Genomic DNA, 19300 nt, shown 5'->3' with positions numbered 1-19300 from the left:
CTTTTCACTTCGGACACCGAAGACGAAGGATTTACGAATGAAGAATAACTTCAGAAAGTGAGCGCTATGTTTATTTTGTGTGTTGTGACATTAACGTTCGAGCAACATTATGTTGCTATTGCTCTGCACTATTTTGAATTTTACTATGTTTGTGATTGCACATTTGCGTACATTTTGGGAGTGAACAGAGTTGTTAGAACGCTGGTTTTTAATATATTATTAAAGTTTGACTGACCTATCTGACTGTTTTTTTGACATTCCCTTTAGCGCAGCGTAGGCGCGGCTTATAGTCCGGGGCGGCTTATTGGTGGACAAAGTTATGAAATATGTAATTCATTGAAGGTGCGGCTAATAATCCGGTGCGCCTTATAGTGCGGAAAATACGGTAATATTGTTAACAAGTTAAAGGTGTTTAATGATAATACAAGCATGTTTAATACATATACCGGTAGTTAATATTGTTAACAAGTTAAAGGTGTTTAATGATAATGCAAGCATGTTTAACACATATAGTTAATATTGTTAAAAAATTAAAGGTGTTTAATGATAATACAAGCATGTTTAATACATATAGTTAATAACTTAAAGGTGATTAAAGATAATACAAGCATGTTTAACACATATAGTTAATATTGTTAATAAGTTAAAGGTGTTTAAAGATACTACAAGCATGTTTAACACATATTGATTCCTTTCTTTCATGAAGACAAGAATATAAGTTGGTGTATTACCTGATTCTGATGACTTGCATTGATTAGAATCAGACAGTGGTGATGATAACGTCCGCATTTTCGAATGGAGAAAAAAAGTCCTCCTTTCTGTCCAATACCACATGAAAGTGGTTGGTTTTTGGCATCTTATTTGTCCAGCTTCCGTACTCCTTTGTATACACTTTACAAGAAATACATTGTCGGCAAACTCCGTAGCTTGCTAGCTTGTGCACGCCAGCTTTCTGAGACTCTTATTTTGTTAGCGCAACTGTGCAGTCGGTCTTTGGAGTTTTGACGACAGGTACGGCGCCAGAGTCTGTTGAAATAAAGTGTTTCTCGCCTTCCAGTCGGTAATTTTAATGAGCTGGCAGCAGCCAGCGTCATCTCAGAAGACCCTCGGGTGCCGTGAATGACAATCAAGTGACGAAAGTGACGTCATAGTGAAGATTTATGATCGCTCATTGTTAGGACTATTTTTTTAATGCCTGGCTGGTGATCGACTGACACACCCTCCGAGATCGAACGGTAGCTCGCGATTGACATAATGAGCACCCCTGCCCTAAGTGGTGACAAGTCAAAGCTAACGGAGGACCTACAATGCTATTTTGAATATAATGTTGACCAATGAGGCACAAGTCAAACAAACTGCTAAGAAACATGATGAATATTTTTCAGCTGCTATTTTATCAACATTGAAAAGGAGAGACGTTGTATTTGGGTACCGTATTTTCCGCACTATTAGCCGCACCTAAAAACCACAAATTTACTCAAAAGCTGACAGTGCGGCTTTTAACCCGGTGCGCTTTATATATGGATAAATATTAAGATTCATTTTCATAAAGTTTCGGTCTCGCAACTTCGGTAAACAGCCGCCATCTTTTTTCCCGGTAGAACAGGAAGCGCTTCTTCTTCTACGCAAGCAACCGCCAAGGTAAGCACCCGCCCCCATAGAACAGGAAGCGCTTCTTCTTCTACTGTAAGCAACCTCCCGCCCGCGTAGAAGAAGAAAAAGCGCGCGGATATCACTGTACGTTTCATTTCCTTTGTGTGTTTACATCTGTAAAGACCACAAAATGGCTCCTACTAAACGACAGGGATCCGGTTCATGAAAAGACGCAATCTCTCCATCCGCACACGGATTACTATTTCACAGCAACTGATATTCCTGTGAACCGCACTGTGGAACGGGAGCACGTACGGTGAATATTCGCACCACAGGGAATGAGAAGTCATCCTTCACTGTGGTTCTAGCTTGCCATGCTAATGGCCAGAGACTTCCACCCATGGTGATATTCAAAAGGAAGACCTTGCCAAAAGAGACCTTTCCAGCCGGCGTCATCATAAAAGCTAACTCGAAGGGATGGATGAAGAAAAGATGAGCGAGTGGTTAAGGTAAGTTTAAGTTTACGCGAAGAGGCCGGGTGGCTTTTTTCACGCAGCTCTGTCCATGTTGATATACGTATGTTTGTGATTGCACATTTGCGTACATTTTGGGAGTGAACAGAGTTGTTAGAACGCTGGTTTTTAATATATTATTAAAGTTTGACTGACCTATCTGACTGTTTTTTTGACATTCCTTTAGCGCAGTTAGATGCGGCTTACAACACCGGGCGGCTTATAGGTGGACAAAGTTTTGAAATATGCCGTTCATTGAAGGCGCGGCTTTTAACCCAGGGCGCCTTATGGTGCGGAAAATACGGTAAATAAAAACAGTAGATCCATTCACACGGAGCTTCTGTCATTTGCATATCGTGTCTGTACTACGTGTAAAGGAGATGTCATAAAAAAATCAATTCACAACCATATCACGATTTGTATTTACTAAAATTCTGGTTGGATTCATAATCTTCTAGAATATATTTTTAAAAACTGTTTTTAGGCCATCTCCACATGCATGTATGCATATAACTCAACTGAGAAAATTCTGCTCTGAAAAGGTTAGATTAAAACTTATACAGGGCTGAAGACTGTATCACGATGCATGTTTTATATCGGTATTTTTTTATTCAATAATTATTGGTCATTTTAATGAACTATGGACAATAAAAAAAAACTAAATAAAAATACTTAAAATGTTAACGTTTTTATTTAAAAAAACCTTCCTCTGATTATAATCCCTTCAGATATCAAGGCAGAAAGAAAAGGAAATGTCAACAAGCATGGAAAACACTCAATGTAAACAAAGTATTAAAATCACATTGAACACTTAACAATAAGCTCTTAAAATGAAAGTGCAAAAATAAGGAATACTGTATTTTTCGGACTATAAGTCGCAGTTTTTTTCATAGTTTGGCCGGGGGTGCGACTTATACTCAGGAGCGACTTGTGTGAAATTATTAACACATTACCGTAAAATATCAAATAATATTATTTAGCTCATTCACGTAAGAGACTAGACGTATAAGATTTCATGGGATTTAGCGATTAGGAGTGACAGATTGTTTGGTAAACGTATAGCATGTTCTATATGTTATAGTTATTTGAATGACTCTTACCATAATATGTTACGTTAACATACCAGTTGCTTATTTATGCCTCATATAACGTACACTTATTCAGCCTGTTGTTCACTATTATTTATTTATTTTAAATTGCCTTTCAAATGTCTATTCTTGGTGTTGGCTTTTATCAAATACATTTCCCCAAAAAATGCGACTTATACTCCAGTGCGACTTATGTTTTTTTTCCTTCTTTATTATGCATTTTCGGCCGGTGCGACTTATACTCCGAAAAATATGGTATGTAAGAAATGCTTAAAGTGTAAGAAAATAGTCCAAAGTTTGAAAATGTAAACGAGGAACCTGAGAAGTATTTTCTGCAGGTTACCTAAGTGCCAGGAAAATACAGCTGTGCTCTAAAGGGTGAGCATTCTTGGTGGGGACGAGCGCCTCGCATCATTTACTCACTCCATGCGACGAATCGACCGCCTGACAACAAGGTGGCGTAACCTAAAAGATGGTTGATACCGTTACCCGATTGGCTGTTAACGTGTCACTCCCACGGATCACTTCCTGCGTTGCTTAGTTACCAGAGAGTGAGTGCCTTTGTTCATGCAAACAACCTTGCCTCGCAACTTCCGACGGAGAAAAAAAATGAGCAAACATTTTATCAAACGCATTTTGGATCTTGATTACATGTCTATTATGATATATTTTTTATTAGTTTTTAAGTCCTTACATGATCTTGCCCCTCCTTACCTCTATGCCCCCACCCGGTCCCTCAGGTCAGCTGCTCCTGGAGGTACCCAAATCAAAGCCCAAGCTCAGAGGGGACAGAGCCTTCTCTGTTGCGGGTCCCAAACTCTGGAACCATCTCCCTCTCCATGTGAGACAGGCCCCTTCTTTGACTACTTTTAAGACCCTTCCTAAAACCCATTTTTACTCAATGGCTTTTAACCCATCATGGGACTTTGAACTGTTTTTATCTTAAGATAATTATCTGCTCTTTTCATGTGCATATTAGAGGTGTAATGATACACAACAGTTTCGGTTTGGTACGTACCTCGGTTTAGAGGTCACGGTTCGGTTCATTTCCGGGCCACTAAGAAAACAACAAAATATACATTTTTTGGTTATTTATTTACCAAATTTGTAAACAATGGCATAACATACATATACACACAGGGTCCATTGCCAGGGTTAATGTGGTCAACATATACAAAATAAAAACTAAATAAGATAAGGCTCAGAATGGTTTCTTAACAAAACCTTTCTATATGTGTACAGCTCCACTAATGGACAATGGAGTGTTACTTTCAAAGGCAAAATTAAAGTATTGCTAGAAACATACTTTTATATGGGACCTTATTGTATATGTATAGTACATGTTCCAAAAAGAAAAAAAAGCATAAAACACCACCAGAATTAGAGATATTACAAGTCAAAGTGATGAAGCGTAACACAAGGTTGTAAAAGTTTCAACTACAATTCTAAATAAGATGTCAAAAGCAAACTGAAATCAAATACACACAGCTTAAAGATTGATCAATACCTATCTAAATTTAGTAATACATAAATATGATGATTTATCAAAATATAAAAGAAATATACTTAACAGAACGCTCATGATGGTTACACCAAAAAGTAACGCTATGAATCGCGTTTTTCCAAGTTTTTGGGGCATTTTTATGCTATTTCCAAGCATCTCCTTTTTATTATCGTGGATTTTAAATGGTCAAACTAATGCATATTATATATGCATGCTCTAGTAAACCAAAAAAAAGTCATATTTATTTTGATTGTTACATTTTGAAGATCATTTGTGCAGGTGGGTGCGAATGTACCCAGTACCAGAGCTGTACACACATATAAAGTGCTTTTTTTGATTGATTGATTAAGACTTTTATTAGTAGATTGCACAATACAGTACATATTCCGTACAATTGACCACTAAATGGTAACACCCTAATAAGTTTTTCAACTTGTTTAAGACGGGGTCCACGTTAATCAACATTAAACTGCCTCAAATTGTTGCTCAGATTAAATAAAATGACAAAACTTTTCTTCTACATATAAAAAGTGCAACATTAAACAGTTTCAAGTCAACTCAGCCTCAGATTAACTTTTCTTTCCCCTCCAGCCTGGCTAACTTGGCAGTAAAAAGATATATGGGCTAATTGTTCTTCCACAATAAAAGTGGGTCAAAATCTAGTTTTTAATGCAATATGGACTTATATATGCTGCTATAAAACATTTGTTATTGCTTTAGCCCTGCCTGACTCGCCGAGGAGAGGCTGCTTGAATGCGGTGGTGACGCTTCAAATGGGTTAGCATGTGTTATAAGAGTAGCATATGTGTGTGTGTGGCCCTTTAATATGTGACAGCATGTGAGGTGAGTGTGTGGGCGGGCGAGGTGAGGGAGCGGTAGCGTGAGTGGCTAGTGTTTTGTGGGATTGGCTGTGTGCAAGACCTCAATAAAGCCACGATTTGCAACTAATCGCCGGACTCTTCATTTACCCTGCTCCTCGACTACGGTCTGGGAGCCGGAAGCAGGAAAGGTGCAACACATGTTTGACATGTTGTCAGAAGCAGCTGCTGAACAATGTCGGCAAACCTCCGTCCTCCATTTTTGTATCGCGCAACCAAAGTGTTCCCAAACGGGAGATCTTAACGAGGCAGGAGGGTCTTCCAGCTCTGGCTTTTACATGTTGTCCTAGCCCGGTCGGTGCTAGCATGTGTACTCGTTCGGTACACCTCCGAACCGAACCGATTCAATACAAATACACGTACCGTTACACCCCTAGCGCATATATATTAATTTTACCTCTGTTTTAAATGATATATTTTAGTGTGTCCTTTGCCTGCATTTCGCTGCTTTATGTGTGTTTACTTGTTTGTGGCATACAACCCTTTGTTTTCCAACTGTGGTTGTTTTTAAAGGGTTTATAAATAAAGATGGTATGATATATACCGTATTTTTCGGATTATAAAGAAGGAAAAAAACAAACATAAGTCGCACTAGAGTATAAGTCGCATTTTTTGGGAAATGTATTTGATAAAATCCAACACCAAGAATAGACCGTTTTCTGCTGCATATTTCACTACTTCCAGCTTGTAACCTGCAGTATATGATTTCCTTTTCGGTGTCATTTTTGTTCAGTCCTTCTCAGTTTTTATAAGTTACCACCAATGTTGAAATGATAAATTTTCATAGGTACGGAAGTAGTAGCAGGTAGCATCTTTTTTTCCCCAATGCACTTCTGCCATGACACGCCCCCGCCAAATTTTTATTGGTTGACGTGTTTGTGTGACGGTTGCTGATATACGCCTAGTCTCTTACGTGAATGAGATAAATAATATTATATGATATTTTACGGTAATGTGTTAATAATTTCACACATAAGTTGCTCCAGAGGATAAGTCGCACCCCCGGCCAAACTATGAAAAAAACTGCGACTTACAATCCGAAAAATACGGTACTGGTATCATTTTATTGCCCGACCCAAATAATATATTGTGGGAATCCGTTTGCCTTCTGAATTCGAACCATCACACAAAGAATTGAAATCGCATTAAATGAGTTATTGTACATCAATACTCACTGTTGGCGTTAGCGCACTTTGTGTCTTTTTACGCATTGAAATCAGAAAGAATGTGCATTTCCGCAAGTTCGCGCATCACCGGGATGCGTTTTTTTACCGACCTTGCCTTCTCAGGGTCAAAACTCCGGTTTGCTTGTTTTTTTTAATCGATTATTGCTTTCCGCTAGGTCTGAGAGATATATGGAATATACTCGATATATCGCGGGTTTGTCTCTGTGCGATATAGAAAATGACTATATCGTGATATTGGAGTATACCTTCTCACGCAGTTGCTTTTAGCTGCGGGCATTACACTACAGGCTCTTCCCACTCTTTCTTGTCTCTCCTTCTCACAGACAGACATAAAACAAGCGCACCTTCTTACATACGTCACATACTGTCACGCGTGCAACGTCATACGCCCTCGCCCAGCAGAGAGGTAGCGACATGGGTAACGTTAGCTGTGATGCTAGCGGAGTGGTGCGAGTGGTAATACGAGAGAAAGAAGGTGCCAATCTGGTAACAAATGAAGGAATAATTAATTCCAAAGAAAAACAGCACGGGGTCCATCGTCTGGTGGTGGTTTGGCTTCAAGCGGGAAGATGTTGAACAGACAACAGTAATATGTCAAGTATGCGGCAAAAGTGTTGCTACAAAAAGTAGCAGCACTGCTAATTTGTAGCATAATTTGAAAAGTCACCCGCTAGAGAATGAGGAGTGCTTGAAACTCTGCATGTCAACATCTCCGGCCGGTGCCACACCGACAAAATGTCCAAGCAACCATTTCCAGATCAACACCGTATGAAAAGAATAGTCAACAGAAGGAGATAACGTCCGCCGGAACCTACCACATAGCGAAGGACATACACTATTTTTTTTTCCTATTATGCAGCTCATTTTTATTTGACAGTTATTGAAATATCTTGTGTGACATCATGCACAAAAGTGCACTTTATTAGTTTTAAACTATTGTAGTGGCGTTCTGTACAAAAAGTGCACTTTAATTTAGTGTTGTTTTGATATGTCATCTTAGTGACATCATGCACAAAAGTGCACTAATAGCTTGTTTTAAAATGTCTGACAATCTTGCACTTTGTTTTGAAATGACATGAATGTTTGTACCACTGCTTAATAACTTTAATAAATACACTTTTGCTAAATTGACTTAGTTGTGATTTCCCTCTCTGCATGAAAGTTTAAAAGTAGCATATATTAATGCAGTATGAAGAAGAATGTTTTAATGTAGACACATAGAATCATAATTCTGCTGTGATTACCGTATTTTTCGGACTATAAGTCGCAGTTTGTTTTCATAGTTTGGCCGGGGGCGCGACTTGTGTGAAATCATTAACACATTACCGTAAAATATCAAATAATATTATTTATCTCATTCGCGTAAGAGACAAAGCAAATGGCAGCCATCGCCACACACACGTCCGCAATCGTCACTCACACGTCAACCAATAAGAATTCGGCGGGGAGGGTCATGGCAGAAGTGCATTGTGGGTTATGGGATGCTAACTGCTATATGCTACTGCCGTAGCTATTAAAATGGATAATTTCTACATTGGCGGTAACTTATAAAAACTGAACAAAAATGGCACCGAAAAGGAAATCATATACTGCAGATTACAAGCTGGACGTAGTGAAATATGCAGCAGAGAACGGCGATCGAGCAGCAGAAAGAAAGGAAGCGGCGCGCATACCAGAGGCGACACCGAGGAGGAAGATTTCATGGGATTTAGCGATCAGGGGTGACAGATTGTTTGGTAAACGTATAGCATGTTCTATATGTTATAGTTATTTGCATGACTCTTACCATAATATGTTACGTTAACATACCAGTTGCTTATTTATGCCTCATATAACATACACTTATTCAGCCTGTTGTTCACTATTCTTTATTTATTTTAAATTGCCTTTCAAATGTCTATGCTTGGTGTTTTATCAAATACATTTCCCCAAAAAATGCGACTTATACTCTGGTGCGACTTATATATGTTTTTTCCCTTCTTTATTATGCATTTTCGGCCGGTGCGACTTATAATACGAAAAATACGGTATGTATGCCCTGGCACACCATTATCATCATTTCATAACCCAAGCAAAAAAACGTGTTACACTTTTATACTGAAATAAATACACCTACAACTTATTAAATACAAATACGGAAAAAACTACCAGCAGTGGTAAAGTTTAGATCCATGAAAGAAAGAAGAACGTGAATGAATGTTTATAACTGCATACATTTACATATCCATAAAAAATTGTTTTCTTTTGTATTATTTTTTAACGAATTAAGTAACGTTTATGACAACCCTTTTCCAAAACATAATATAGAATGTGAGATATAACAGGATAATGCATACATTAACACTTACAAAAAAGTTTGACCCCAAGTTTACTGTGACTCCATTTTTATGACTTGATGGGGTGCATGGGACCCCATTTTAAAAATTCCTAGCACCAACACTGTATACATGCTTATGATTTTGGATTAAAATCGATACGCCCAAAACACCAGAGGCCGGAGATGTCTCAGAATGCAAAAGGAAGTTATCACGCGGTGAAGTCTGACACCTTGTGAAGTCTGACACCTTGTGGTGTCTGCCCAGGTGGGACTCACCTTCGTCTGTGTCTGCGATCCTTGCTGTCTGGGCGGCGATCCCGGCTGCGCCTGTCCCGGTCCCTGCTTCTCCTTTTGCGGTCTCTGCTGCGGCTGCGGGAGCCGGAGCGACGGTGGTGCCGGTTCTCCTTATCACGTTCGGCTGGACGAAAACAAAAACAATCATGATTTCAATTGCAGAAAAAAAAAAGAAAACACGAGGCAACGCAATAAATGTACACAGCAGACCAATAACTATTGAATTCAGTTTAGTTTATTTGGAACATGCATACGATACAATGTAACGCATCACACAATTCCAGTTGTTTCATTACAGGAAAAGGAGTAGGAAGAAGCAGATCTTATTTAATCCCACCCCTTTTCATACCATAATAATTTTATCGTATTTCCTTGTTCTCTGTAACAGAACAGTGAACAAATAAATAATATAACATAGTAAGCAAACAAATATTTAATACATAATCTTTGTCTCAATAAAAAAAAGGGTTCAAGATGTTTATCATAATTCTTGTTGTGTACCGTATTTTCCGCACTATAAGGCGCACCTAAAACCCTCCAATTTTCTCAAAAGCTGACCGTGCGCCTTATAATCCGGTGCGCCTTATATATGGACCAATATTGAGCCACAACAGGTCTCGCAACTATGGGATGCATAACGTAACCCCAGCCTCTACTGTAGCATCTATTCTATGCGCCTTATATTGCGGTGCGCCTTATATATGAACACAGTTTTAAAATAGGCCATTCATTGAAGGTGCGCCTTATAGTGCGGAAAATACGGTACTTTGTGAACACTTGTAGTTTGAACCATCTCTTAAACTGAATCATATTGCTGCTTTGTTTAATTTCTTTGCTTAATCCGTTCCATCATTTAATTCCACATACTGATGTACTGAAGGTTTTAAGTGTTGTACGAGCAGACAAATGTTTTCAATTAGATTCCCTTTAAGGTTAAATGTCTCCTCTTTTGTTGAGAAGAATTGTTGTACATCCTTGGCTAGCAGGTTATAGTTTGCTTTGTACATCATTTTAGATGTTTGCAAATGCACCAAATTGATGAATTTCAATAATTCTGATTGAATAAATAAAGGGTTTGTATGATCTCTATATCCAACATTATGTATTATCATAATTGATCTTTTTTGTAACACAGTTAGTGAATGAAGCACACATTTGTAGTTATTTCCCCATATTTCTGCACAATAACTCAGATATGTAACACTAGTGAGCAGTAGAGAATATGAAGTCATTTTTGGTCTAGAACATGTTTTGATTTATTCATTATTGACGTGTTTCTTGCTACTTTATGTTGTATATTTTTTACATGACATTTCCAATTCATTTTATCATCTTATTTATTTTTTACGATTTATTATTACTATAGTTGATTACTTTTTAGTGAACAAACGCACTATTCTATTAAAATGAAGTCCATAAAGAATATGGTGTGACTGTTAATAATCTTGCCCATAGCAATGATGGTGGAGTCTGACATTAAACTGACGCAGAGTGTATTTGGTGACTAAATACAAACACACAGGGCTACAAAGTACAAATACAGTGGTGGTCAAAAGTGTACATACACTTGTAAAGAACATCATGTTATGGCTGTCTTGAGTTTCCAGTAATTTCTACAACTCTTATTTTTTTGTGATAGAGTGATTGGAGCACATACTTGTTGGTCACAAAAGACATTCATGAAGTTTGCTTCTTTTATGAATTTATTATGGGTCTCTTGAAAATGTTGGTCAAAAGTATACATACAGCAATGTTAATATTTGCTTACATGTCCCTTGGCAAGTTTACCTGCAATAAGGTGCTTTTGGTAGCCATCCACAAGCTTCTGCTTGACCACTCCTCTTGACAAAATTGGTGCAGTTCAGCTAAATTTGTTGGTTTTCTGATATGGACTTGTTTCTTCAGCATTGTCCACACCTTTAAGTCAAGACTTTGGGAAGGCCATTCTAAAACCTTCATTCTAGCCTGATTTAGCCATTCCTTTACCACTTTTGACACATGGTGTCATTGTTCTGTTGGAACACCCAACTGCACCCAAGACCCAACCTCCAGGCTGATGCTTTTAGCTTGTCCTGAAGAAATTGGAGGTAATCCTCCTGTTTCATTGTCCCATTTACTCTCTGTAAAGCAGCAGTTCCAGTGGCGGCAAAACAGGCCCGGAGCATAATACTACCACCACCATGCTTGACGGTGGGCATAGTGTTCCTTTTCTCCTCTAAACATATTACTGGGTGTTGTGGCCAAACAGCTCCATTTTTGTTTCACCTGACCATAGAACTTTCCTCCAGAAGGTCTTATCTTTGTCCATGTGATGTCAGATGAAACAAAAATGGAGCTGTTTGGCCACAATACCCAGCAATATGTTTAGAGGAGATAAGGTGAGGCCTTTAACCCCAGGAACACCATTCCTACCGCCAAACATGGTGGTGGTAGTATTATGCTCTGGGCCTGTTTTGCTGCCAATGGAACTGGTGCTCCACTAAAAGTAAATGGGACAATGAAAAAGTCGAATTACCTCCAAATTCTTCAGGACAAACTAAATTCATCAGCCCGGAGGTTGGGTCTTGGGCGCAGTTAGGTGTTCCAACAGAACAATGACCCGAAACACACGTCAAAAGTAGTAAAGGAATGGTTAAATCAGGCTAGAATGAAGGTTTTAGAATGGCCTTCCCAAAGTCCTGTCAGAAAACCAACACATTTAGCTGAACTGCACCAATTTTGTCAAGAGGAGTGGTCAAGTGGTCAAGCAGAAGCTTGTGGATGGCTACCAAAAGCACCTTATTGCAGGTAAACTTGCCAAGGGACATGTAAGCAAATATTAACATTGCTGTAGTCTGTACTCTTGACCCACATTTTCAGTAGACCCATAATAAATTCATAAAAGAAGCAAACTTCATGAATGTTTTTTTGTGACCAATCACTCTATCACAAAAAAATAAAAATAAGAGTTGTAGAAATTACTAGAAACTCAAGACAGCCATGACATGATGTTCTTTACAAGTGTATGTACACTTGACCACGACTGCATATTACGCCCCTATAATACAATAGAGCAGTGTTTTTCAACCTTTTTCTGAGCCGAGGCACATTTTTTTACCATTGAAAAAATTCCCATATTTCAGGGCAACTATTCTCTCGAATGTATGCTGATTTTCACCCAATCAACACTAATAAGGGCGTGCCGTGATGGCACTGCCTTTAGCGCCCTCTACAGCCTGTACAAACAGCGTGCCAGCCCAGTCACATGTTGTATGAGGCTTCTGCGGACACACACAAGTGACTGCAACGCATACTTGGTCAAAAGTCATACAGGTTACACTGAGGGTGGCGATATAAACAACTGTAACAATGTTACTAATATGCGCCACAATGTGAACCCACACCAAACACGAATGACTAACATACGCACCGTAACACAACAGAACAAATACCCAGAACCCTTTGCAGCACTAACTCTTCCGGGCTACATTATACACCCCTGCTACCCCCCACACATCAACCCCCCCCTCCGTGCTTCGGTTGAGGTGGGTGGGGTTTGGTGGTAGTGGGGGTGTATAATGTAGCCCGGAAGAGTTAGGGATGCAAAGGGTTCTGGGCATTTGTTCTGTTATGTTTATGTTGTGTTACGGTGCGGATGTTCTCCCGAAATGTGTTAGTCATTCGTGTTTGGTGTTGGTTCACATTGTGGCGCATATTAGTAACATTGTTAAAGTTGTTTATATCGCCACCCTCAGTGTAACCTGTATGACTTTTGACCAAGTATGCCTTGCAGTCACTTACTTGTGTAAGCAAAGGCTGCATGCAACATGTGACAAGGGCCGGCACGCAGTTAGTATGGTGTAAAAGCGGACGCGACGACAGGTTGTAGAGCAGAGGTAGGGAACCTATGGCTCTCGAGCCAGATGTGGCTCTTTTGATGACTGCATCTGGCTCTCAGATAAATCTTAGCTGACATTGCTTAACACGATAAGTAATGAATAATTCCGGTGGTAATCAGAGTTAAAAATAACGTTCAAAATATAAAACATTCTGATGCATTTTAATCCATCCATCCGTTTTCTACCCCACCTGTTCGAGAAGTCGCATTAATGGTAAGAAGTATTTTACTTGTTATTGACAAGCGGTACAAAATGGATGGATGGTTAGCTTCAGAATAAAGTTATTCTGAGACTTATTATACTGTAAAAATGTTGGTCTTACTTAAAAATGCACGCATTTAGTTGTATTCAGTGTTAAAAAACATCATATGGCTCTCACGGAAATACATGTTAAAATATTTGGCTTTCATGGCTCTCTCGGCCAAAAAGGTTCCCGACCCCTGTTGTAGAGGATGCTAAAGGCAGTGCCATCACGGCACGCCCTCAATATTGTTGTTCGGGTGAAAATCGGAGAATGGTAGCCCCGGGTGAGGCACTAAAATTCAGAAGTCTCCCGGAAAAATGGGGAGGGTCGGCAAGTATGCAGCTGAGCCGCATCAGAGTGATCAAAGAGCCGCAAGCGGCTCCGGAGCTGCGGGTTGCCGACCCCTGCCCTAGCCCTAACCATCCATCCATTTTCTATCGCTTATTCCTTTCGGGGTCGCGAGTGGCGCTGGAGCCTATCTCAGCTACAATCGGGCGGAAGGCTGTGTACACCCTGGACAAGTCACCACATCGCAGGGCCAACACAGATATACAGACAACATTCACACTCACATTCACACACTAGGACCAATTTAGTGTTGCCAATCAACCTATCCCCAGGTGCATGTCTTTGGAGGTGGGAGGGGCCTATCCCCAGGTGCATGTCTTTGGAGGTGGGAGGAAGCCGGAGTACCCGGAGTGAACTCACGCGGTCACGGGGAGAACATGCAAACTCCACACAGAAAGATCCCGAGGCCGGGATTGAACTCACGACTACTCAGGACCTTCGTATTGTGAGGCAGACGCACTAACCCCTCTTCCACCGTGCTGCCCCAACCAAATAACTCTAATTTAAGTCTTTGTTACTTAGACTATGTTCCCCTAGTGCAGGGGTCGGCAACCCGCGGCTCCGGAGCCGCATGCGGCTCTTTGACCACTCTGATGCGGCTCAGCTGCATTCTTGCCAACCCTCCCGATTTTACCGGGAGACTTCCGAATTTCACTGCCTCTCCCAGGGCAAACATTCTCCGATTTTCACCCGGACAACAAAATTGAGGGCGTGCCGTGATGGCACTGCATTTTGCGTCCTCTACAACCTGTCGTCGCGTCCGCTTTTTCACCTAAGAAACAGCGTGCCGGCCCAGTCACATTTTGTCTGCTCACACACTAAGTGACAGCAAGGCATACTTGTTCAACAGCCATACAGATCACACTGACGGTGGCCGTATAAACAACTATAACACTCTTACGAATATGCGCCACACTGTGAACCCACACCAAACAAGAATGACAAACACATTTCGGGAGAACATCCACACCGTAACACAACATAAACACAGCAGAACAAATACCCAGAATCCCATGCATCCCTAACTCTTCCGGGCTACATTACACACCCTGCAACCACCAAACCCCGCCCACCTCAACCTACGCACGGGGGGTAGGGGGGTCAGGGTTGGGGTGGCGGGCTTTGGTGGTAGCGGGGGTGTATAAAGTAGCCTGGAAGAGTTAGGGATGCATGGGATTCTGGGTATTTGTTCTGTTGTGTTACGGTGCGGATGTTCTCCCGAAATGCGTTTGTCATTCTTGTTTGGTGTGGGTTCACAGTGTGGCGCATATTAGTAAGACTGTTAAAGTTGTTTATATCGCCAACCAAGTATGCATTGCATTCACTTATGTGTGTCTGCAGAAGCCTCATATAACATGTAACTAGGCTGGCAAGCTGTTTGTTCAAACCGTAGAGGGCGTTAAAGGTAGTGACATCACGGCACGCCCTTATTATTGTTGTTTGGGTGAAAATCAGCATACATTCGAGAGAATAGTTTCCCTGAAATTCGGGAGTCTACCGGAAAAATCGGGAGGGTTGGCAAGTGTGACGCTGTCAAGTGCCCTTCATATAAAACTCGCGGGCCGCACTAACATTACATTTCCATATTAAGGTGCGGGCCGCGTGTCTGAGACCCCTGGTTTATACATAGCACACAAAAAAAACTTTGTATGTAGTGTTATTTCATTTTAAATTTCAAAAGAGTTTTGTGGCTCCCATTGTTTTCTTTAATTTGTGGAAACGGGTCAAAATGGCTCTTTGAGTGGTAAAGGTTGCCGACCCCTGCCCTAGTGTCCGAAAAACTCTAAATTAAGTCTTTCTTACTTAGAATATGTTCTCCATACTTAAGTGTAACCAAAAACATATAACTGTCTTGAATTTGAAAAAAAACAAACATTTTATTGTTCACTAAAGAAGGGTTCGGTGAATGCTCATATGAAACCGGTGGGGTTCGGTACCTCCAACAAGGTTAAGAACCACTTCTTTGGGACGGTATAGCTCGGTTGGTAGAGCAGCCGTGCCAGCAACTTGAGGGTTGCAGGTTCGATGCCCGCTTCCGCCATCCTAGTCACTGCCGTTGTGTCCTTGGGCAAGACACTTTACCCACCTGCTCCCAGTGCCACCCACACTGGTTTAAATGTAACTTACATATTGGCTTTCACTATGTAAAGCGCTTTGAGTAAATGTAATTCACTTCACTTCTTTAGACCGTACAGACACTTAACAACGGCAAATTATTAGTGGATTATAATTACTGGTTTGCAAAAAATATTTATTAACCCAATTAGATGAAATGACAATCTAGTGTGCCGCGGCACAGTGGTTGAAAAACACTGCAATAGACGACCCCGATTGTTTCACGTCGATATTTAAATCGTCATTCCGCCCATGTAAATAATTTAATTTAGATATAGCATCGAAATGTTGCAACAATTAGACGTATTAGCTTGTGGCTAACTCGCCTGGTGTTCCAGCAAATAGACGGAGCCCTTGTTGGGGAAATGGCGTCATGGCGGCGGATAAAAAAAACTAAACAATTCGACCGTATTCGCAAACACGTCCTTATTAGGTTGGAATAAAACAAATGCGTTTACCTTGTTTGTTTTCGGACAGCTGCCGTTCAAACTCGTCGAAGTCCGACATCTTTGTGGGCTTCGCGCGAATAGCTCGGAGTTAGCAACAAAGTGAGCAAAAAAAAAAAAAAAAAAGAAGCGCTTTGCTAAGTGTGCACGCTTCTTATACTAGCATCGACGTGGGCTGCGAATATGAATATATCTTGAAATGTCGCTCGACGCCCACGCAAAGAGGAGACGTGCGGGGAGTTATTATTTACAAGTGCTGAGCAAAGTCATTGGAGAGAAAACGTGGGTTAGCATTAGCATGGAATTAGCAAGTCCAGAAAGAAAAGGCCCCGGATGTTAACTGGCTACGACAACAGAATGAATGAGGCCTCTTTCCAACACACAAACCCTCCAATGGCACCGCCGGCCCCCCCCCAAAAAAAATCACAGTCGCTTAACTTCAAAAATTCGAACGCTATCAAAACATTCGACGGTGGCGAAAGGCAGAAAGAAGAAAACAGTATGCCCGCTTTTTTTTTTTTCCCCCTCGCTCCGACTCCCAGGGACTCCTCGGCACCGGAAGTGGACGCGCCAACAACCGGAAGTGTGTGCCAGAATTCGACGGCGTCGACAATTCTTTAAAAAAAAAAAATAATAATAATTATAACTTTACTTTAAAACGCTTTCTACCTCTAACAACAAAAAAAGCTGTGAAAACTATGATTATTGGATTATTTACGGAACTTGTGTGAGCCTATGCCTTTACACTAGAGATGTCGGCAGGCCAATATTATCGGCCGATAAATGCTTTAAAATGTAATATCGAAAATTATCGGTATCGTTTTTTTATTATAGGTATCGGTTTTGTTTTGTTTTTGTTTTTTTTTTGGTTTTTTTAATCAAAAAACATAAAAAACACAAGATACACTTACAATTAGTGCACCAACCCAAAAAACCTCCCTCCCCCATTCACACAAAAGTGTTGTTTCTTTCTGTTATTAATATTCTGGTTCCTACATTATATATCAATATATATCAATACAGTCTGCAGGGATACAGTCCATAAGCACACATGATTGTGCGTGCTGCTGGTCCACTAATAGTACTGTTTTTATATTGTTTTATTTTATTTTTTATTCAAGAAAATGTTTTTATTTTATTTATCTTATTTATTTATTTATTTTAAAAAGGACCTTATCTTCACCATTCCTGGTTGTCCAAATTACTGGCAGGCATAATAATGTGTTAATTCCACGACTGTATATATCGGAATCGGTTGATATCGGTATCGGTAATTAAGAGTTGGACAATATCGGAATATCAGATATCGGCCATTATCGGACATCCCTACTTTACACACACACATATATATATATATATATATATATATATATATATATATATATATATATATATATATATATATATATATATACATATATATATGTGTGTAAAGGCGCTGTTTTGTACTTTTTTTTTGTACTTGTTTTGATTATTACTATTTATTTGATTGTATGTTGATGTGGAAAACTATAAATAAAGGTTTAAAAAAAAACGTATTTGTTTCAATTAAACTTCCTTAACAGTTAAATTGTTAACACCTCGGCACCGGAAAAGGACGCGCCAACAACCGGAAGTGTGTGACAGAATTCGATGGCGTCAACAATTCTTTAAAAATTTAAAAATAAAATAAATAAATAAATACAATAATTATAACTTTACTTGAAAAGCTTTCTACCTCTAACAACAAACACATCTGTGAAAACTATGATGCTGTGCTCCAAATTTGGATTATTTTTGGAATTTGTGTGAGCCTATGGCTTTTCACATATATAAAGTTATATATATATATATATATATATATATATATATATATATATATATATATATATATATATATATATATATATATATATATGTGTGTGTGTGTGTGTGTGTGTGTGTGTGTGTGTGTGTGTGTGTGTAAAGGCGCTGTTTTGTACTGTTTTTGTACTTGTTTTGATTATTACTATTTATTTGCTTGTATGTTAATGTTGTAAATGTGAAATACTACAAATAAGGGTTTAAAAAAACAAACAAGAAAAAATCGTCTTGGTTTCAATTCAAAATAGATAAAAAATTAAACTTCCTTAACAGTTAACAACCAGGAAACCGGAAGTGGACGCGAAAATCAACCGGAAGTTGACAATTATTTAAAAATAAAAATAAAATAAAAAAAATTATTACTTTACTTTAAAACGCTTTCTACATCTAACAACAAAAAAAGCTGTGAAAACTATGATGCTGTGCTCCAAATTTGGATTATTTACAGAACTTGTGTGAGCCTATGCCTTTACACACACACACACACACACACACACACACACACACACACACATGTATATATATATATATATATATATATATATATATGTGTGTGTGTGTGTGTGTGTGTGTGTGTAAAGGCGTTGTTTTGTACTGTTTTTGTACTTGTTTTGATTATTACTATTTATTTTCTTGTATGTTATGTTTCTTGTACTATAAATAAAGGTTTAAAAACAAAAAAAAACAGTCTTTTGTTTCAATTCAATTAGATCAAAAATTAAACTTCCTAAACAGTTAACACCTCGGCACCGGAAGTGGACGCGGGAACAACCGGAAGTGTGTGACAGAACTCGACATAGTCGTCAAAAAACAAAACAAAACAAAAAAAAACCTTTTTGTTTCAATTCAAATAAATCGAAAATCAAACTTCCTTTCTTTGAAGTTGGCATGTTTTAAAACGTCATTTTTTAATTTATTTTCAATGTGATGACTTAAAGGTGCTGTCTGCAACTACGGTTACATTTTTCAAAGCAAAAAATATTAGCAATATAACAACATCGGCTAGCTTATGTTAGCATTAGTGGTTTAACATATGTGAACATATGTGTGTTAA

The 19300-nt window shown here is 39.2% G+C and overlaps 1 protein-coding gene across 3 annotated transcripts in view; it reads right to left on the bottom strand.

Moving 5' to 3' along the window:
• The window catches only part of u2af2a (U2 small nuclear RNA auxiliary factor 2a), a 33120-nt gene extending 16134 nt beyond the window's left edge, over positions 1-16986 (bottom strand). Inside the window, exons 1-3 of one of the 3 annotated variants that reach the window (XM_061957488.2) lie at positions 16417-16986; positions 9356-9497; positions 4212-4250 (exon numbers count right to left, since the gene is read on the bottom strand). In XM_061957488.2, the coding sequence (XP_061813472.1) occupies positions 4212-4250; positions 9356-9497; positions 16417-16465 (230 nt within the window). In that variant the 5' untranslated portion in view covers positions 16466-16986. The remainder of the gene's footprint in view (positions 1-4211; positions 4251-9355; positions 9498-16416) is intronic. The other 2 variants (XM_061957480.2, XM_061957496.2) reach the window with 2 other exon arrangements.
• Between the last annotated feature and the right edge of the window lie 2314 nt (positions 16987-19300).

This window comes from Nerophis lumbriciformis, linkage group LG04 (genome assembly GCF_033978685.3).
Source record: "Nerophis lumbriciformis linkage group LG04, RoL_Nlum_v2.1, whole genome shotgun sequence".
In the NCBI taxonomy this organism is placed as follows: Eukaryota; Metazoa; Chordata; class Actinopteri; order Syngnathiformes; family Syngnathidae; genus Nerophis; species Nerophis lumbriciformis.
Note: the sequence above shows the minus strand (reverse complement) of the source record. Positions and strands in the feature narration are given on the sequence as shown.